The 22,324-nt window shown below is 42.0% G+C and overlaps 1 protein-coding gene and 1 long non-coding RNA gene across 2 annotated transcripts in view; one reads left to right on the top strand and one right to left on the bottom strand.

The window, feature by feature from the left end:
- LOC102493679 (uncharacterized) overlaps window positions 1-1,181 on the top strand; it is an 11,578-nt gene extending 10,397 nt beyond the window's left edge. The window contains exon 3 of the long non-coding RNA XR_335401.2: window positions 573-1,181. This is a non-coding gene — a long non-coding RNA (uncharacterized LOC102493679). The remainder of the gene's footprint in view (window positions 1-572) is intronic.
- Window positions 1,182-3,640: 2,459 nt separating this feature from the next.
- TADA2A (transcriptional adaptor 2A) overlaps window positions 3,641-22,324 on the bottom strand; it is a 68,362-nt gene continuing 49,678 nt past the window's right edge. Inside the window, 8 exon segments of the mRNA XM_006154442.2 lie at window positions 3,641-4,072; window positions 6,715-6,788; window positions 11,288-11,331; window positions 11,929-12,061; window positions 14,446-14,517; window positions 16,720-16,830; window positions 20,311-20,354; window positions 21,700-21,763. Of these exon segments, the coding sequence (XP_006154504.1) occupies window positions 3,887-4,072; window positions 6,715-6,788; window positions 11,288-11,331; window positions 11,929-12,061; window positions 14,446-14,517; window positions 16,720-16,830; window positions 20,311-20,354; window positions 21,700-21,763 (728 nt within the window). The 3' untranslated portion in view covers window positions 3,641-3,886.

Consider the following 22,324-nt stretch of genomic DNA (forward strand, 5'->3'; position numbering starts at 1 on the left):
AAAAAAACCTCTCCAAAAAAAAAAAAAAAGAGAGAAATCTTTCATCTTAGCTTGGCCACTTTTTTTTTTTTTGGTTAAATTTTTGTCAGAGGGCGCGCACACTCATAGAGGGGTGGGAAGGTGGAGGAGGAGGGAGATGAGAAAGCGCCCTCCACTGGGAATGATCACACAGCAACCTTTCTCCTCCATTTCCCTCCTTTTGGGATTTTGGGTGTGTCAGTGTGCATGTGGGTGTGCGTGTACACACACACACACAGTGTGTCTTCTAGGCCACCAGGTCCTGGACTTGAACTATGCAGTCACCCATGGAGGATCTAGCCACCCTAACCAACATTCCACAGGCTGACCTAGCCACCTTTTACGCAAGGTCACATACAGTCCTTTTTGGCAGCTCTGGGAGAAGGTTATTATCTGCATCTGGCTATACACATTAGAAAGGAAAGCAAAGCTTCCAGATCAGCACCTCTTGAATCAATCTTTAATTAGAAATACAAACAAAAAAAGTCAGCTACACACAAATTGTAGAAAAGTTTTCATGTGTTGTCAACAATAATGCAGTGTCTATTTATAAGGTATCCTCAAAGACATCCTTAAAAACGATGAGTGATGGACCTGAATGCTGTTTAGAACAAAGTACCATTATGCCTAAAGACAGCAAAAGTGTGTGGAGGTAAGTATGAATGTGTTTTCTCAAGCTGCTCCGAGTGATTTAGGCCTTTGATTTGCCTGTCCCCTCCCCTCCAGAAGGGCACATTGGAAATTTTAGTTCTGATTACAAATCTATATACTCCTAAAGCGAGAATGACTTACCTACTCAAATTTTACAATTACTGATGAATGCCTTTGGTCTTCCCCCTTTCCAGCTAACCTACCAGCTGAGGAAAATTTCAATGACTGGCTGCTTGACTAAGTAAACAATAAAAGAACAGAAAGTGAAACCCAAGAAAAGATAAAATGTAAATAGTTAGTATTATCAATCATTGGTCTCACAAGAGCATATAGTCTTGGTAGGAGCACAGGAAGGAGTAACTATATGAAGAGATTTGTTCCCTGTTTCCCACCACTGAGGAGGATATCATAAAACTCCAGCAGAGGGACCAGAAGATGGCGTAATGGTTACATCACTGAACTCCCATGTAGTCGACCGCAGTTCGAGCCCCAGACCCGGTGGCTTAAAATTCACGCCAGGCACGTGTGCATGTGTGCCCAAAATCTTGAGAGGAAACTGAAGGAGAAGAGACTGTGGTGTGGCCATCACCCCTGGGGAGTGATTTCTCACTTTCTATCTCTCTGTCTTTCTCTGTCTCTCTGGCAAGTGCATGTCCCGTATAGCAAAAAAATCTCTTAAAAACAAAAAAAAAACACTCCAGTAGAAACCTTCAATGTTAAATTGCAATAAAAATTTCCTAACAATACAAGGTCTTATTATTCACGGGGCTGAGTTTCAGAGTAAACTCTCCTCTTATGAGTTGATCTGACTAGGAGAGACACCATCAGTGTAGCTGGTTTATGGTCACCCTTATCTAGAAGCACAGAGAAAGGCCTTGCTAGCTCAGGTTTTTAGTACTAAGTGGCCTTTCCTCGGCAATAAGAACATTGAGGGAAACAATGTATTAAAGTCAGAGACCTCACATATCAGCAAGTGCTATTACAAACACAAAAAGATATCAACCCCGTGACTCCTTTTGAGAGTACTCCTCACCCAAAATATGGCTTGACCTCTGAAAAACATGCTACGGGTTTTGCAAAGTTAGGCTTATCAAAAGAAATATTAATAATAAGCTCACTTTCTAAAATGCAGTCATTTGAAATTTCAAAACAGTCTTACTTCAATCATGCCATTTTCCTCATCTATCTACTGATTCCCCGTTGGATTTTCAGAGTTCATCTGGTTCCCAGCTTCCAATCAATCTGTCCTTCCCCCTCCCTTAACTACCGCAGCTGCCCCTTGTATTCTAGTCGAATCCATCTCCCAGCACCATTTTCCTTCCTCCCACGGCTGCCTCCACATCATTCTCCACCCCCGTGTCTGGAATAGCCTCCCACTTCCATCTGCCCTTATTCTCTCTCCACTGGATCTGATCTTTGCCTCACAAGCCCACCTCTCCCAGGAAGCCTGCCTTAATCAAAATTAAGATCTCCTCAAACCATGACAGATATAACATGACACATATGTCTACCATATTCCAAGTTTTCAGAACTGGAATTTTCTTTCAGGGATAAGACAGTTCTTTTATAACCAGCTAGCATGGTGGTAGTGGTGGTGGTGGTAAAGCATTTTTCTAAAAGAAATGACAGCAAAGAAAGAGAATATCTCCATAAGTCATCCTTTTTAAAGAATCAGTGTTCCACTGCAGACTCAGCTCCTAAGGATGTCCTTTTCATTTCTGATCCTCTTGATGAAGTCTATTAGCTGGCTGCATGCATATTTACACCAGTCAAAAGTCTAAGCAGATGCTTCCAACAAGGCATACGGTATCTTAGATGTCTGAACGTTGAAGGAATTACAGAATCAGTGACTGGATGTGATTTGTGCAGATTCTGAAGAAGTTATTTCTAGACACAACTTTGCTTCTAACAGAAATGGAATAACCATGACTAGGAGTTTGGCTTATTCACTGCAGAAAGGTTTGGGGACCAAGTTTCAGATGTGGTGGGGCTACTCACCCTCTTATCGAGGAGTCCCATACATGAAGCTGCTCTACATCTATTTTAAAAGCAGCTTTTATTGCAGTCTAGCCTTTCACCACTGAGAAATTAGTGTTGAGGTCTCAATCCAAGTAAAACTGAGGTTAGTTTCGTCATCTCCATCCTTAAGGGCTTGGTATCCTGGGAAACCCAGAGTAAGAGCAGGGTGAGTCCAGGACACACATGTTAGCAAAAACAGAGCAGCATGATGGGGCGGGCATCCAACACCCTAAATGTGCCTTAGTTACCAGAATATTTGACACACCCACAAATTAAATAGCAAAACATTTTAATCCATTAATTCTAAAAATAATAGAGACATTTTATATCCGGTACCACCTCCTCAAAAGTCTACTGCAAAAGAGACAGCCAGACTCCAAAGTAAAGAGCCAGAAAACTGAAGCAGCAGTTTGGGACAAGACCATCATGGGGAGATTTTTCTCCCCTTTCCTCACAAACATATGCAGTCAGCTTAGAAGATCCTTACAAGGAAAGGGAAAGCATTCTCAAGCTCTAGAACTTCTACTGTCTTTTTAAGAGAGATTTTTTGCTATAGGGTATGTGCACTTGCCAGACAGAGAGACAGAAAGTGAGAAATCACCCCCCAAGGGGATGGCCGTGGCACAATCCCTTCTCCTCCATTCTCCTCTTGGGATTCTGGGCACACATGCACACAACCAGTGTGAGTTTTAAGCCGCTGGGTCCAGGAGTCAAACCTCAGTCAAATACATGGGAGTCCAGTGACATAACCAGCCATCTGCTGGTCCCAGAACTTCCCTCTTTATTTTAAATCTGTCTGCAATGTTTGAAGACAAAACAGATAACCAGCAAACTAACCCCTCAAGCAGAAGGATGTGAGCTGGCCTCCTGAGACTAAAGACTGTGGTTCAGGTCTACTTCTACCACCACTGTGCTGTGAGGTACTACGGTTCTTGTTTTAGTTACAGAGGTGTCAGGACGAATGCCCACTCACGTTTAATAATAGCACACAGCATCACAGCACAACAGCAACACCAGGAGTGTTTAGAACAGGGTGGAGAAGAAAGGAGACGTTATCACAACTTCAGGTTTCCTCTGCCCTGCCCCTCCTTCTACAGTGAGATTTCAGCTCTAAAACAAAACTCTCCGGAATGCCCCTACTGTCCTTTGGCCCACCACATTCCAAACTTCTGACTTCCAATCCCAAGCCCTTAGAGCCTCAGGCTTTAGTGATGTATCCTTCTCGGATGAGGAAATCGTAGATTTTCCGGGTCTTGTTCACATCTATCTTGATGAGCGCTCTTGCCTGCGCCAGCCTTAAGCCTCCTTGCTTGTTACACTCGTTCAGTAGAGCAGATTTGTATTCTAAATAGGCTCCAGGGACCAACCTCACCATCTGACAGAGCTGCAAGACACGGCAGATTTAATAAACGTTAACCATCTGTCATTCTTGTAATTCAATTCAGCAGGTATAGCAAAAAATTTTTTAAAAGTGACATCAACCTCCAACTATTTATAGAAGCTATTGGGTGGCTGGACCACATTCCATTTAGTTTCTTCTTCTCTGGAAAGAACACTCCCTATGGACAGACACCCTGGAAGAGAAAGCCGGGGTGTGATGTCGGGAAAGCCTTTGGCATGAGCAGGCCGACTCAGAGGCCTGGTTTGTTAGGCAATACGAGCACGTGCTTCTGAGGAGCTGCCTGGCCCACCCAAGAGTCAAGCACTGAATGACCGGGTAGAAGCCCAACACCATTCCAACAGTCACTCCTGGAAAAGCCATGGGGCACAGTGGGGTAGGGACAGATGTGGGTGGTGTGCAGATACTAGGATTCCCAAATGTGAATCAAATTATTTTTGTATCGACATAAGACAGTCACTGCTTTTGTGACTGTACCTACTTCAGAGGGAAAAGAGAAATAAAGACCTTGGAAAGAAAATGCCACTTTGTGGCCAGCAGGTGGTATGGTGGTAAAGGGCACTGGACTCCCACACGGTCGACCGTGGTTTGAGTCCCAAACCTGGTGGCTTGCTTTCTCACTTTCTCTCTCTTTTTCTCTCTTTCTCACTCTGTCCCTCTCTGGCAAGTTAAAATGAAATAAAGTTAAATATAAAATAATTCTTAAAAAAAGAAAGGCCACTTTAACTGCTGAAAATCTAGAAAGTTGGCACAATTTCAACTCACCTGCCATTATCCAGCTATGAGCAATCTGAGGTCACCATTACATGAGTAAGGATAAAATATGCTTGAAATTCCAGGCATTCAATATTTGACTCAGATTGGCCTGTGGTCTTCTTCAGCAACATATACATACAACATATACTTCCTTCTGCTTCCAAACTAATCTCTACTATTCTTGGTGGATAAAATACCAAATTACTTCAAAAGGCTCATGGGAAAATGGAATTAAAGTATTAATTTATTTTGCTGCAAAAATCTTGAAATCCATGCATTTTCAAAAACATATTCTTTCTTTTTTCATAATACTCATTTTCCATTCATTTAATTTTCTTTAATCTACTTCCACTAGATCCAGTTACAACCAGATGCCCTTTCTCCAGGCCCCCAGCCTGCCAGATCCTGGGCACTCATGCCTGTGCCTCATTTCAGCCCATCCAGGCTGGGGGTTCTAAACGCAATCACCATGCGGGATCCAGCTTCTTCCGAGCAGCATGTAACCTCTGCACCATGGAGTCAGCCCTTCCACAAGCTTTCTGAAGACCCCTTATGAGACTAACACTAGCTCCTACACTATGACTTCCTTACTGTCTGACCTGAACTAATAAGAAGTGGCAAATGGGGAAACTGACCTTGGGAATTATAAAAGGAGCATATGAGCAAAAAAGGAATTCCTCTTTTGGAATAGACTTTAGGATTGTAACACATTTTTTTTTTTTCTTTCTTTTTTTTTCTATAGGGCACGTGTGCTTGCTAGAGAGAGAGAGAGAGAGAGAGAGACAAAGACAGAAAGCGAGAAATCACCCTCCCCGGGGGGGGATGGTCATGCCTCAATCCCTTCTCCTCCAATCTCCTCTTGGGATCTTGGGCACAAACGCACATCCGCCTGGAGTGAGTTTAAGTCACTGGGTTCGGGACTTGAACCATGGTCAATTACATGGGAGTCCAGCAACATAGCCATTATACCAACTGTTGGTCCCTGTAACACACTGTTTTGAAAACATTAGTTGATGACTCTTATGAGGCTGTAACAGCCAAAGACCATGTGAAGACAAGTCTAATGATTGCAATGGGAAAGAAAATAAGTCATGGCATATTTTAACCATAACTAACATATAACTCTGAATGATGCTGAATTCCATTCTTTTTTAATTTGCCACAGAGTGAATGTGCTTACCAGAGAGAAACAGAGAGAAGTAGAGAGGGAAAGTGAGAAAGCAGCACCCACCCCCTCAGGGGGGATGGCCACAACATAATCCCTTCTCCTCCTTTTTCTTCAAGGGACTTTGGGCATGCACACACACACATATGTGGAATGTTTTTCAAACTGCCAGGTCTGGGACTCAGCCTGCACAGTCGGCCAGTGGGATCCAGCCACCTTAACCAACACAACATGGGCTGGCCCCAAATTCCATTTTTTATGGTTATGAACTTGCTTTGAAGATAACTCCAAAAAATGCTGTCAGTGTTGGCTATATTGCTGGAATAAGTATAGGACTTTACAAAGTGACCATTCTGATAGAAACTATTTTTATCTGAAACTTATTTTAGGTTTACAAAAAAACCAAACTTTACATAAAGTACTTTGTAGTATCTAGCACATGAACAAGGGACAGTTGCTGCGGTTAACGTATTTACTCATCACATGTGCCTTCCCAAAAAAAGGAACATGGCAGGGTGACCAGGAGAGGGCTGCAATCTGTGGAGGTTGGCACTTCAGCTCCTGGACTTCCAGGACAGACAGCTGTGCGTGTATGTTAGGTGAGTGGAGCAAGACGGGTCTGATCCTGTGATGGGTTTCTAATGACAGCTCAATGAATAACCAGCCACTGAATTTTCTCTCTTCTACCCCGTTCCCTTTTTGTTACCTCCTTTTCTTTTTCATTCAGCTTCTCTGTGCCAGGAAGGCCAGTGAGGTTCAAGGGTGGTGCACTCCGTCTACCTAGACAGAGACAGAAAAGGGCAGGATTTCACAGGAGTGGCAACTCCTCACGTGTAAAGCCTAACAGTCAGTGCAGCCACGCCAGCTAAGTACAGGGTCTCTATATCCAGCTGTAGAACATCTTAACCCATCCCCACAGGCCTGTTTAGCTAGCAACACAGGCAGCCCAATGTTCACCTGAAAATAAAAATAGTAATACGTGTCCTAAAATCTGTTAAAATATACATACAACGACACAGATTTCAGTATCAAATATAACTGCTCACCACAGCACTTATCATCTGTTTCTTCCCAACCACATTGGAGACTAAAATTTGAAGCCCAGATATTATCCAGTTAAGAAAGGTCATACGCTGCCTGCCTTGACAGTTGACGAATGGAAATAACAACTCTGCAGGAGACATTCCCTAATCCTCACCACTCTGCCAGCAGTACAAAGCAAACACAGTAATTAACCAAGTACCTTGTGCATACAGATCAAAGGTAGACTGTTAGGGCAGCAAAAGGCCTTTCTTATTTATTATATGAGGGAATATCTGCTCCTTCCAAAGTAGCCCTGTTTACCTGAAAGATCCACACACAGGAACAATGAGCCATTATATGGCAAAGCAGGGGCTGAGGTCAACTAACATACCTGAGAAAGAAACCCAAGTAGGAAGTCACTAGCCAGGATGAAAAGCCTAATGTGCACAATGCTTTTTTTTTTTTTTTTTTTTTTGCTTTGTTTTGAGTGTACATTTGAGATTTGTGTTCAGCTGGGGATGGATGGGCTGAATAAGCAAAAAAAAAAAGGAGAGGCTGCTTTGCAGACGCTGCCGCCTGAGTCTCTCGCCCTCAACCATGGTCAACCCCACTGTGTTCTTTGACATTGCTGTTGACGGTGAGCCCTTGGGCCGCGTCTCCTTCAAGCTGTTTGCAAAGTTCTAAAGACAGCAGAAAACTTTCCTGCTTTGAGCTCTGGAGAGAAAAGATTTGGTTATAAGGGTTTCTGCTTTCACAGATTATTCCAGGGTGGCGACTTCCCACACCATAATAGTACTGGTGGCAAGTCCACCTATGGTGAGAAATTCAAGGATGAGAACTTCATCCTGAAACATACCGGTCCTGGCATCTTGTCCATGGCAAATGCTGGACCCAACACAAACGGGTCTCAGTTTTTCAGCTGCACTGCCAAGACAGAGTGGTTGGATGACAAGCATGTGGTCTTTGGCAAGGTGAAAGAGGGCATGAATATCATGGAAGCCATGGAGTGCTTTGGGTCCAAGAATGGCAGGGCCAGCAAGAAGTTTGCCATTGCTGACTGTGGACGACCTGCTTTCTCTTAACCAGCAGACCATTCCTTCTGCAGCTCAGGAGAGCACCCTCCACCCAGTCTGCTCGCTATGTCCTGTAACCTGTGTTCTCGCTATAGTTCTTTGGGTTCCATATTTTCCTTAGTCTCCTCCAATTCTAGCTGAATTACAAAGTTAAGTTTATGATTATGAAATAATAACTAAGTAACCAAAATTAAAAAAAAGACAGAATAATAAGTGTTATGGGGACTGATTTTTTTTTTTTTTTTTGGAGAGATTTTTGCTATAGGGCATGTGTACTCACCAGAAAGACAGAGAGAAAGAAAGCGAGAAATCACCCCCCAGGGTGATGGCCATGCTGCAATTCCTTCTCTTCCATTCTCCTCTTGGGCACGCAGACACATGCACCTAGAGTGAGTTTAAGCCACCGGGTCCGGGACTCGAACTGCAGTCGACTACATGGGAGTCCAGCAACATAGCCATTACGCCAACTGCTGGTCCCATGGGGACTGATTTTTTTAGGTGGTGTAGATAAAGGTGAGGGACTAGTACAAGCTGTTCTGTTAGAAAACAGTCTTCTCTGTCATATCAACAAAAGGGGTAACGGCTTATCCCAAATGCTCAAAAAGGGAAATAAAATAATCTGGTGCCTCACGGAAGTCACCAGAGGCTGGGCTACAAGGGATAATGACAGATTTATGGGACCAGCAGTTGGCACACACCGGGCGTGTGTGCCCAAGATCCCAAGAGAGAATGGAGGAGAAGGGATTGCAGTGTGGCCAACCCCCTGGGTGGTGATTTCTCACTTTCTGTCTCTCTGTCTCTCTCTTTCTGGTGAGCACAAGAGCCCTATAGCAACAATCTTTCCAAAAAAAAAAAAAAGTTTTCCAATATTTCCTTGCCTTAAAAGTAACTGAGAGCACAGAGAAGGGTAAGAGAGAGTGTCCAACTAATAAGGGGTGAGGAAAGCTAACACTAGCCTAAGGAAAAACTACGAATAAGTGAATATAGATGGCTCAGTAAACAGAAATGTTAAAGTTACACGATCTTGTTAGTCAATTCATCCATTTTAAAATTTTATTTCTCTTTTTAATTGTCAGTATGTGCACTCACCACAGAGAGAGCACCCGTTGATGGGGGCATGGTTCCTTTTTCTCCATCTCCCTCTCTCCATTTCTACACCCATGCACCCAGCATATTTCCTCAAGCCACCAGGGCCAGGATTCAAACCATGGTCTGAACTGCTACACTAAGGGGCCAGCCCCAGTTCATTTGTTTTAATTAGCCAGTATTCAGTTATCTGCATTTTTGTATTTAGATCAAGGAGGAAGGGTTTGAAGTAAAAAACTTCAAAATAAAACTAAATTTTACTGTCTTGGGGACTCCCTAAAACGCTCCCTTTCCTCCCTTAAGTAATAAAATATGATTACTTGAAATATAGGAATAAAAGAAAGGCCGCCCTGTAATCTGGACTTATGGGAACCAGATTCCACATGGCCAGAATGAATCCTGGCCCCAGCTGCTTGAAAAACACTCAAGGCATGTATACATGCATACTCCAAATTCCACCAGGACGGAGAAATGAGATGAAGGGATTGTGGTATGACCATGCCCTACTAAAGGGTACTCCCCTCTTTCTCTGGTGAGTGCAAGCACTCTCTGGCAATTAAAAAAAGAAAAGAATAAATGAAGACTACCATCCCTAAAGTGGCCTTATTTGAGCCTTATTGAGATCCTGAATCTACTGAGAGACTTTAAAGTTTGTTCCAAATCTCCAGAGAAGGGTAAAATGGCAAAAGGAACACTTTTTGACTACCCAGTCTTTAATCAGTGGTGTAGTCTGTACGTCCTGATTAGGAGAAAGATCTAATCTATCACGTGGAGCAGGGGTGAATGAAAACAGGCAAAGAAACACTATCATCTTGGTTTAAAGCTTTATAACTAATACGTCCCCAAATTACCTGTCACTGATGACCAATCACCAAGCATCCATCAGCTAGCATATGGCTTAATCTTGCTTTGTAAACTAATTTTATTTTATATTTTATATTCTTTTTTTTTTTTCGCTATAGGGTGCGTGCGCTCGCCAGACAGAGAGAGAGACATAGAGACAGAAAGCAGGAAATCGCCCCCCCAGGGGGGATGGTCACGCCACAATCCCTTCTCCTCCATTCTCCTCTCAGGATCTTGGGCATGCACGCACACGCGCCCAGCGTGAGTTTTAAGCCACCGGGTCAGGGACGCGAACCGTGGTCAACTATGTGGGAGTCCAGCGACATAGCCATTACACTAACTGCTGGTTCCCTGTAAACTAATTTTAAATAGGACATACCCAAAGAGGTAAAGTTAAGAATTAAACATATCTTGGGGCCAGTACGTGGCATGGTGGTTAAAGGTGCTGGATTCCCACACAGCTGACTGTGTTTGAGTCCTGGAGCCTGGTGGTTTGCTTTCTTGCTTTCCCTTTCTCTCTCTCTGTCTCCCTCTGGTCAAATTTAAAAAATATTAGCATGGGAACCAGCAGTTAGCGTAATGGCTATGTCACTGGACTCCCACGTAGTCGACTGCGGTTCGAGTCCCGGACCCGGCGGCTTAAACTCACGCCGGGCGCGTGTGTGTGCGTGCCCAAGATCCCAAGAGGAGAATGGAGGGAAGGGATTGCGGCGTGGCCATCTCCCCTGGGGGATGATTTCTCGCTTTCTGTCTCTCTGTCTCTCTCTGTCTGTCTGGTGAGTGCACGCAACCTATAGCAAAAACCTCTCCAGAAAAAAGAAAAAAAAATAATATTAGCAAGTGGAATTAAATTAAAATGAAGAATTAAAAGTCTCTAACTTGAAATCCTTGAGTTTTGAGCAAGTTTTGCTCATATTGGATACAAAGCTTTTAATTTCTTTCTTGTGAGACAATCTCAAAATCCGTGGTAGCTATAACCATAGCCCACTGCCTACCTGTGAACACTGGGAAAATAAAGAAGCAACCTTTCTGGAGTTCTTTCTTTCCTGGTTCTCTGTGCTCTACTCTGAGAAAGTCCCTGTCTGGGCATTAAGATTCTGAATGTGCTACTGTCTATAAACTGGGCTAATACTTGATTACCATTACCCTACCTAAGCACCCTGCTCCCACAGAGGGAGGAAAATTTTGGGGTCATTATAACCCCTGGAATGCAAACTTCACAATCAATACTTGCTTGGCCTGAAAAATAATTACCTGAATTTGAAGCCATTGGAATGGAAGGACTGAGGCCAGAGTCACTACAACAATAAAGAAGAAGAATTTAAACTCAGGTTATATCAAACAAGGCAATTTTCAAAAGCCACTGTGGGACTGGGTGTTTGTTTATTAGGCAGATAACTTTGGCCAGCTCAGTTCAGAGAATGCTGTATATATTCCAGGATAGCTCACTGTACCGACCAGCAAAGAAAATCTGTTCTGAGGGGGTTAGAAAAACAATCCCTGGGACTTGTTAAGAAGAGCTCTTAACTTGGAACTCCAATGGAACCATTCATGGGGAAGAGACAGGAACATGATTCTTAAATAAAAATTGTACCAGTAGATATGCAGGGGGAGAGAAGGCACGGGTGGGAGGCTAGAAGGAATTCGTTATTTTTTTTAAAAATAAGATCACATACCCACAGAAAATTCTAGGAAGGAGGCTGGTTATGTCTCTTAAAACAGTACTGCACTGATTTTGAGATGGACTGCTAAAATCTTTTTGGATTTTTCTAGTTACCCAATTATTATTCCACTGCCATCTGGGGTGCCCACGGAAGTGTCCAAAACTACATGTGAAGGCTAAGGCATCCCACAGGGAGTGTTTCCTTCTCCTGGGACTAATCACACTCACTCACATGTCAGCTTGCCGGCGGAGCCACTGCTGGCAAGCACTACTGTCCTGGATGTACTGAAGAACTTCAGAAAGCATGGTGCGTTTAAGGCGCTCCTCGTCTCGTGTCTTCTTAAGGTGATCATAGGTCCTCGCACCTGGGAGTGTAGAGAACACCATGACTGTGCTGAGAGCGTAGCGGGACTTCCTAACTGTCCAGCCAATGGTTCCTCTAGTTTTGGTTTCCTCTGAAAAACTGCTTTCGTCATTATTTTTCCAAGAACAAAGTGAAATCCCCTAGTCTGAAATACCATTTTTTTACATTAAATACTTTTATTCCTTTTCTATCTTTAACACATTTCGGGAGGAAAAAAATCCCAGAGAAGTACAAAGAAAATAGAGTTGCTCATATTTCCACTCTCAAAAAGTAACTTTTGAGACCAGCAGATGGTATAATGGTTATGGCCCTGACTCCCACATGGTTTACCGAGGTTCGAGTGTCAGACCTGGAGGCTTGACACTCATGCTGGGTGCGTGTGCATATATGCCCAAATTCCCAAAAGGAGAATGGGAGAAAGAATTGCAGCATGGTCATTCCCCCCTGGGGGCTGACTTCTCACAATCTGTCTCTCCAGCAAGCACATGACTATTGTCATATTTGCTTGCTGTTCAATTTCCTTCTACTTATATATTTTTCAAAGTTAAACAAATGCTATAAGCATATGCCATTCCTTAAAAAACAATTAGACAGGGGCTGGCAGGTGGCATGGTGGTTAAGGCACTGGACTCCCACATGACTGACCACAGTCAAGTCCCAGATCTAGTGGCTTGCTTCCTCACTTTCTCTCTCTCTCTCTCTAGTGAGCAAATGTGCCCTGTAATAAATTTAAAATAATAATAATAAAGAAAACCCATTAGCAAAACCCTAAACAACAAGCACCAAAAAATTAGAATAATCAAAAAAAGGTCGAGGCCAGACAGTGATATGATGGTTAAGATGGTTGGATCCCAAGTGGCCAGCCATGCAGTTTGAGTCCCAGACCCCACAGTTTGTGAAACACACCAGGTACATGTGAATGTGTGCCATAAATCCCTGGGGAGAAATGAAGGAGAAGGAACTATGGTGTGACAATTACCCATGGGGAATGCTTTCTTACTTTCTTCATCTCTCTGGTGAATGTCTACTAGACACACTAGCAAATTAAAAAAAAAAAAAAAAGTGTTCTATGACCAGTATCTCCTCCATTTCTCAGAGGTAGCTAATATGAAGTAGCCGAAATTGGGCCATCAAAGTTTCCTTATGTGTCTTGCTAAATAGAAGAGTTGCGCAGTGTTTAGTACAATTACCCAAGGTATACAGATTCCAAAGTATTGCACCAGTGGGTTTCTGACTATGATCCACAGAGCCCCAGGAGACCATGAAAATATCTCAGGAGTTACTGTGAAGAGTGTGGGTACCACCAAATATGGGTGGTCCTACGTTCTACACATAACCTGAACCATCAGCATACAACTAAAGAAATCCCACTTCTATTACATTTGTAGATTAGGGATCCACCTAAAATTTCATTTCAAAACAATTTCTTGTATTAAAAATACAGAATCATTATACTAGGCTGAACTCACATATATAGGGCTATATAAAGAAACAGCAATTTCATATGGGTAGTGAGTGATGGCCTGTAACTATCAGAGAGACTTCAAGCGGGAAGGAATGAATGCTGAAGATCATTCCAGCAACAGCCGCAAAATAAGAGAAACCACCATTTACTGAGAAGTTGCCACGGGCCAGGTACCAGGCAACATGTGCACAGCCTACGTCTAATTTAATCTTCATACTAACTCAGAGAGACTTGGGAAATTGAAATTAGAACAGAATTACAGAGTTGATCAACAAGGGAGCTAGAATTTAAGCCCACATTGTGTAAGTCTAGATCCCAAGTCCTGAACTACTCTAATACGCCGCCTTTCAAGCTTATGACCTGGCTGTATTATTAACTAGCTCTTTGATTTCTTTAAGTCTTAGTTTTCTTCATTAAGTGGAAGTAACAGTACTTCATAAGTTTGTCATGAGAATTCAGTGACATGACCCAGGTGAAATATTTAGTACAGGGCCTGGTGCATGGTAAACATTTGATAAATGTTAGTTGCTATTAATATAATTACCACTAAGTAATGAATGCAATAAACCAGAGCCAGTTAAAGCTTAGTTAATAGAAAATATCAGACGACACATTGTTAAATTTAGAAAGACTGAGGCTAAAACTTAGGATATAAAATTCTCTCTTTTTAGGAGCCACATTGGAATTCTGAATCTAAAGCAGAACCTCTTTTCTTTATGTCATGACTCTTTTATTCTACCTCAGATAAGATGTATAATGATATTAATAGGAATTAGATAGATGAAACTTTATGGGAAAGACTGAAAACTTACTGTGAAAAAAAGAAAGCTTGTTTAAAAAAAAGCCCACATGACTCTGATACTTCCTCTATGGTCTAGAAGACACGCCTTCTGACATAATATATAGCTGATCATACTTACTACAAAAATTGGTAATGCCGGCTGTCCTGTATTCCTGGAGTCTCTTGATTTCCCTTCGGAGTTCAAATTCCACTGTTTCCCCCCAAAAAAGAACGAAGGAAAAAAATTGGAAAAGGAAAATCAACATCAAGAAGCATTTTTACTATCTAGCATTTTCAGTAATTCTGCCTTATGTAAAAGACTGGACAACTTTGTTTGGGGAATCTTGTCAGTAATTTTTCATTTTACTCAAGAGCTGAAAAAAACCTACTCTAGCTATCTTGCTATCTCCAGAGGCAGCAGCTAAAACTGTCTCTTAGAAAACTTGGAGTGAACTGGTTGAACTCCCTTGTCTACAAAAGTAATGAATATAATTTTTAAACAACCACATTTCCCTGCTTTACCTATTCTCTGTTAAGAGTTCAACCCACATGACCAAGTTCTTTTATGAAACCTGTCTCTGGCATTGTCTGATGTGGCCCTGATGCAAGGGAAGGACAAAAACTCTGTGCTCAAGCCCTAGTTTCTTTATAGCTTTTCTCCTATAGGGACAAAAGAGCACTGTGTTTCTATAAACTAAAGGCTCCTGCCTCCTCTGAGCACACAGATCAGGTTGCACTGCTTGGGTTATTATGTGATAGAATTTGGGTTCTTTTGAAACAGGATGAAGGAAGAATCTGGACAATCCATAGGGTGTAGCTCTTTGGAGTGACATATAAACCAAGAATGACACAAACTGGGACAGGAAGTAAGGCACCAGTCATACAGTATGAATCTCAGGAAGAAAGTCGACCAGACAACGTGTTTGGTGAGGATGGCCAACCGGAGTCAGGTAAATGCCTGCAATGCTACGTAGGAAATATTTGCAGGAGGAGGATAGGCTAAGGACCTTCCCAGAATTAAAATCCAGAGTCAAGTACATAAATCTCATGATAAAAGGCACAGAAGAAGCCACCTAGCTCAGATTGTTTTAAAGCCTAGCCCTTACTACCTTAATAACTTTACATTTTTATAGTGATAAATTAAATAGTATCTGGGTAGTGCTTGTTCAGGAATCCCAGAGAAACAGCAAGAGAATAATGGAAATACCATCTCCATGAGTCACCCAATTCTGTCCCCATTTTAAAAAGTTTTAATCCTGGGGCCTGGCAAGTAGCATGGTGGTTGATGGTGCTGGACTCCCACATGGCTGACTGTGGTTCAAGTCCCAGATCTGGTGGCTTGTGTTCTCATTCCGAACTCCCCCTGACCTGTCCTTCTCTCTTCAAATTTAAAGAAAGAAAAGGAAAGGGGGGGGGGTGAGGAGGGAAGGAGAGGTGAGGAAGGGAGAGAAGAGAAAAGAAATGCAAAGAAAGGAAAGGAAGGAAGTAAAAAAAAATTTTTTTTAATTTAATACGGAAATATTTATGAACAAAATATGATGTCTGAGACTTGCTTCAAAATAATCAAGTCAAAGGCAGGAGGGAAGGGGTATGTGTGGTAAAGAAAAACTAGAGTGCTGAAAATTACTGAAGCTAGGGAACAGACACATGGGAGTTCATTATATTATTACTTATACTTCTGCATGTATCTGAAAACTCCCATAATAAAATGTGAGGAGATGGGACCTACAGATGGTGTAATTGGATTCTCCACATGGTCAACCACAGTACCAGTGCCAAACCTGGTGGCTTAAAGCTCACACCAGGCATGTGTGTATGCATGCCCAAGATCCCAAGAGGAGAATGGAGGGGAAGGGACTGAGGAGTGGCCATCTCCCCTGGAGGGATATTTCTCACTCTCTGTCTCTGTCGAGCGCACGTGCCCTGTAGCAAAATATCTCTCCCTAAAATAAATAAATAAGTAAATGTGAGGAGAAAACCTATTAAAATACTGTTTTGTTCATTCAGGAGAAAATAAAGCTACTAGTTTTTTTTTTTAATTATTTTTTATTTGTGTTTATTCATTCTTTTTTTTTCTTTTTTAAATTTGACCAGAGAGAGAGAGAAGGGGGTGCGTGTGTGGGGGTTGGTGAGAAAGCAAGCCACCAGGTCTGGGACTTGTGAGAATGGCCATGTGAGAATGTCCAGTGGTTTAACCACTGTGCCATCTGCTGGCCCTGGCTTTTTAACCTCTCTTTTCCCATTCCCATAATCCCAATTATCTCATGGTAATAAAGGGGAATAAAGACAGAAATATTCATTTTTTTTATTTCCAGAACTTTATATAAATCATCATTCTCTCTCCTACTTATGTAAATACACACACACACACACACACACACATACACTTGCTCAAGACCCAAAAACTACCTACATGCATGGCTTTCAATAAACTTGTCATGTTCCACAGGCCCCACAATTCTTGCAAACCGCCTCATTGTTTCATAAAGGTCTTGGACCTCCTTGGGATACCGCCGTTCCATTACTACCGAGAAAGCAAAACAAAACCATGTCATGGAGGCTATAACAAGCCCTATGTTTTTTTTTTTCATGTGTGTATGTGTGTGTGGGTATTTTTTTGTCATAAGTGAAACAGGAGGACATTATTTCTAGCCTCTTATGACTAACTTACCCATGACAGGAAGCAAGCAGGAAAGCTAAGAATGCAAAACAGTAATCATAATGATAAGAGCATCACAACACTATCACCCAGGGATGTTATCACTGGAGGTAATATTCACTGAAAACTACTGACTTCCCACACAGCACTGTCTTCCAATCCGTACAGGGGTGGAACCACTGGCAGTAATGGGCAAGACAACTAAAAGCAGAACTTGCATTCTTAGAAACACTACCAAAATTTCTAGTATTAATTCTCGTAGGAAAATAAGGAAACTGCAGTCCTAATAATCCACTGAGAAGAGGTAGGTTAGCCAGGGAGAAGTGTGATCTTCTGCATTCCGTACCAGATACCTTCTTCCTACCTATACATCCTCAAATGAGGTATATAGGGCCAACCTGTAGTGTGGTCGGTAAGGCAGGTGTATCTCACATGGGTGACCATGTGATTTGAGTCCCAGGCCTGGCATGTTTTGTGCATGTGTGCCCAAAATCCCAAAAGGAGAGAGAGAGATGGAGAAGGGACTGTGGCATGACCATTCCCCAACAGCATGTTTTTTTTTTTTTTCCTCTCTTTCTCTGGAGAATTCACATGCCCTCTGGAAAATTAAAAAAAAAAAAAAAAGAAAAGAAAAGAAAAGAAAAGAATCTGTTAAAGAAATTAAAATGAGTTATGGATTTCTTCGTATGGTTCATTTTGCCTTTCTCCAAACTAAATTAGGTACTACAACTTAATTTACTACTAGTGAAGCTATATCTGACAATTATCAACTAGTAAATGGTCACATATGCTTGGGCCAGCAACAATGGGAGTCACTACCGACTAAATACCTAATCAAAAGAGGAATCTGCAGAGGGAATGATCCCACTGACCGTGACTGGCAGCTTGGGGTAGCTAAGAACTCCTAAACTTCATTTTGGTTATTTCAGTCAGATAATCAAGAGAACTAGGTTAATTCTAGCTTGGATTGAAGATACAGGCTTTCACATATGACAATTATTCAAACTAAGTGCTATTTTCAGATGAATCTTCTCCTTGCAAAAAGACTTTTTTTTTTTTGTAACACCAGAGAGTACATGTGCGTGCCAGGGAGACAGACAGAAGGAGACAGGGGAGGGAGAAAGTGACCACCCTGAGGCAGTCACACAGCAATCCCTGCTTCTCCAGTCTCCATCCTGTCAGGACGTACATGTGCCAGGTGTGTTTTTAAAGCCACATTGGCTGAAATTTAAATTGAGTGCTCAACCAAGTGGGATCCAGCTCTCTTAACCATTAGGCTACAGGACCAACCTGATGAAAGACATTTTTATCCACAAATTCCAGGAGCTAATTTGATGAGCATCTGCAGATTGATTATTTTCACTACAAAAACCCCCACCTTGAGCCTAGTCATGGTGGCACATACTAAGACGCCATGCTCCACAAGCTGGGACCATGTGGGAGGCCCCGGTTCATTCTTGGTCCAACCTGAAGGCTGAGTGTGGTGGTGTGCACCTATCAGGCCAACAAGTAAGTGAGGCTATGGCAGGAGGGCTGTGAGCTTCAGGTTTGCCTGGACAACACTTCCTGACTATCTGAAAAAAGAGTCAGGTGTGGTGGTATGCACCTGTAGTCTCAGTGAGGAAGCTGAGGCAGGAAGATTTTGACATGGCTAAATCTTTTTCTTTTTTTAAATTTTGTTATAGGGCACATGTACTCACAGGTGTGTGTGTGTGTGTATGTGTGTGCACGCAGGAATGAGATATTCACCCCCAGGAGGATGGCTATTCCACAATTCCTTCTCCTCCATTCTCCTCTGGAGATTTTGGGCACACATGCACATGCACCCAGCATGTTTTTCAACCTGCGGAGTCTGGAATTTGAACTGTGCATTTGGCTATGTGGGATCCAGTCACTCCAACCACCATGCCACTAGCTGGCCCTACACATAATTTTAAGCTTAACTCTATGAATCAGAATCACCTTAAAGTCTTCTAATTATTTATTTTAAAGTTGATTTAATTTTATTCAAAACAGTGCACACATGTACAAGAAGGAAAGGAAGAGAAAGAGAGAGTCACCACGATCCCCTTACCCCAGCCCTCTAGCTTACCAGGGTCTTGGACACCCATGCATGTGCCCAGCATGTTGCAGGTTAACCTGGGATCCCCACCTGTGGTTGGCCATGTGGTTTCCAGCACTGTAGTTCAGCATGGTACTGCCTATACGGTAAAGGCTGGGCCAAACTTTTTTTTAAATACAGATGCTCTAGGGACCAGCAGTTAGCGTAATGGCTATGTCGCTGGACTTCCACGTAGTTGACCGTGATTCGTGTCCCGGACCCGGTGGCTTAAAACTCACGCCAGGCGCGTGTGCGTGCGTGCCCAAGATCCAGAGAGGAGAATGGAGGAGAAGGGACTGCAGCGTGGTCATCCCCCTGGGGGCTGATTTCTCGCTTTCTATCTCTCTGTCTCTCTCTGTCTGGCAAGTGCACGTGCCCTATAGTAAAAACCTCTCCCCCCCAACAAAAAAGAAAAAAAAAATACAGATACTCTAGATCTAGTGCCAATAATTCTGACTTAGTCTGGACTGATGCCCAGACATCAGGTTGTTTTAAATTTTCCTATGTGGGGGTTGGCAAGTGGTATGGTGGTTAAAGGCGCTGGACTCCCACATGGCCAACCATGGTTCAAGTCTCAGACCTGGTGGCTGGCTTTCTCACTTCCTCTCTGTCTCTCTCTGATCAAACTGGAAAACAATAATGATGATAATAAAGTTAAATAAAATAATTCTTTTTTTTGGAGAGATTTTCACTGTAGGGCGCGTGCGCTCGCCAGACCGACAGAGAGAGACATAGAGACAGAAAGCGAGAAATCACCCCCCAGGGGGGATGGTCACGCCGCAATCCCTTCTCCTCCATTCTCCTCTCGGGATCTTGGGCACGCACGCACACGCGCCTGGCGTGAGTTTTAAGCCACTGGGTCCGGGATGCGAACCGCGGTCGACTACGTGGGCGTCCAGCGACATAGCCATTACGCTAACTGCTGGCTCCCAATAAAATAATTCTTCAAAAAAAATTTCCTAAGTGATTTTAATATGAAACTTGGATTAAAAACTACTACCATAAATGATCTGTTTAAAAGCTGGCATGGTGGTTAGATGTGCTGGATTCCCACATGGCTGACTGCAGTTCGAGTCCTAGATCTGGCAGCTTCCCCTCACCCCCTCTCTCTCCCTCTGTTCCTCTCTGGTCAAATTAAAATAAATCAATTAATAAATCAAGTTAAATAAAATAATTCTTAAAAAAAAAACTTATTCAGTAATACCGAAAGAAACCATAAAACAAAGGAAACTGCTAATACTTACACTGAAACTTTCTAAGGTTGATCAGTCCATGGTCTCTTATAATTCTAGAGTGAAAAACCATAATAATCTGTGTATTAGAATTAGTTTCACATTTAATAATGGCTTCCACATGCAGCTTTTATTAAACATGTTTAAATATTCTGAGGTGGAATGCTGAGGTCCCAAAAAGTCACTCCTCACAAAGTTCTGCAGGTTAATGAATCACTAACACAACTTTAGGCTCTTATGCATCACACAATGCTCTCCTTGGGCATAATAGATGCTTAGAAACTATTTGCTGAATGAATGAATCAGTAGCCACTAACAAAACTGAAAAACATGCGTCCCTTAAGATGAAACAGAAGGTAATTTGTGTCCACGTCATAAAAACAAATCTATTCAGCTTGTGGAAATGATAATTGAGAACAGCCATTTAAGGGAAACCTGAAAACCATGAGCACACATTCGACATGAACTCTGCTTTCACACAGCACTCTGACGCTATTTGAAACAAATGTGCAATGTACAAATTTAATAGAAGGGCATTACAAAACATGAGATCAAACAGCAACCTCAACAATTGAGTTCTGCAATACTCGTAGCTCTAATTGCATGGTTTAAGCAAAACAGAATTTAAATAAATCATGCAGGAGTCTGTGTCTGGAACCTTTGACTTATACCAGAAGTGTTCATGACTAGCAGTGATGCTTCTCTTAAGAGCATCTAGGTAAGGATCTTTAGCACCTCATGGGAGTTCACTTTAGATTACATCTTGTCCCTCAAGAGTGCCTCCCAAATCCTTCTTTTTTATTGCTCAGATACCAAGGTGCCTAGAGTTAATATCACAGGAACACGCCTACACATAAGTAAACATAAATGTACACTCACACCCTCTGTATACACTTCTTTGAATTGTTAAAAGTCTGTAATTTGACAGGAGGGAGTCTGGGACCGTAATTTCTAAGTCTGAATATAATAAATATATATATGTGTGTGTGTGTGTGTGTGTGTATATGGGGGGGCAAAGAGAAGGAATAACCTGGTGCCTGAAACTTGCTCAGAATTTGAGATCCTTTCCAATTTCTTATAAAGGAACAGTTAGAATAAGAACATTGCAAAAAGTTTAACACAGTAACACTTTATATTCATCATGGTCCTTTCTTCCAAAGAACTCCAAACAGTGTACCCACCTTGTTTATTAGTTATTGTAACATGAATAAAGAGTATGGAAGGAGGAAGTAAAACAAGACAGATTATTAACCCCATTTGATAGGTGGAAAAACTGAGGCCCCCAAAAGATAAATGTCTTCCCTAAGGTCACAAGATGAATCACAAATGAAACATACTTATGGATTATATGGAATCTGTAGTCCACAGCTGAAAGAAGACAGAATGGTTTTCTTTACTTACTTTTTTCGCCTTTGTCTTTCCTTTAACCTGGAATGATAGATATCTACAACAGCCATCTTCAGAGCTATAAATACATACATACACATATGTGACTAATATAAATTACAGCCAAGACAAAAATAAATTGTTTACCCAAATTCTCTTACTCTTTCAAACTCATATTCTTAACCATTCCATACTCACTAGTCTATGGAATTTGTCTATTGGAAACATAAGAATATGCTAGTATAATAAACTTCTCTATCAGTAAGTTACAATGAAGTTCTTTTTCTCTATTACATATTATTAGGCTGTTGGAAATCATGATGTACTTTTCTATGCAAAAATGTATCATGACTTTTTGAAAACCCAATATAAGACATTACGCTGTAGATTATAATTTCTGCTTTTTACTAAACACTTTTTTGGTGATACATGGGCTAGAATTTTATCTATTAGTTATAAAAATAAATAATGATGGTGGTCATGATGACAAAGAAGTAGGCACAAGAGACAATGTTACGGCTGGCAGGTGGTGTGGTAGTTAAGGCACTGAACTCCCATATGGTCAACTGCAGTTCAAGTCCCAGACCTGGCAACTGCAGTTCAAGTCCCAGATCTGGCAGCTTGCCAGCCCACCTCACCA

The sequence above is a fragment of the Tupaia chinensis genome, unplaced genomic scaffold (genome assembly GCF_000334495.1).
Source record: "Tupaia chinensis unplaced genomic scaffold, TupChi_1.0 Scaffold000407_4, whole genome shotgun sequence".
Classification (NCBI taxonomy): Eukaryota; Metazoa; Chordata; class Mammalia; order Scandentia; family Tupaiidae; genus Tupaia; species Tupaia belangeri.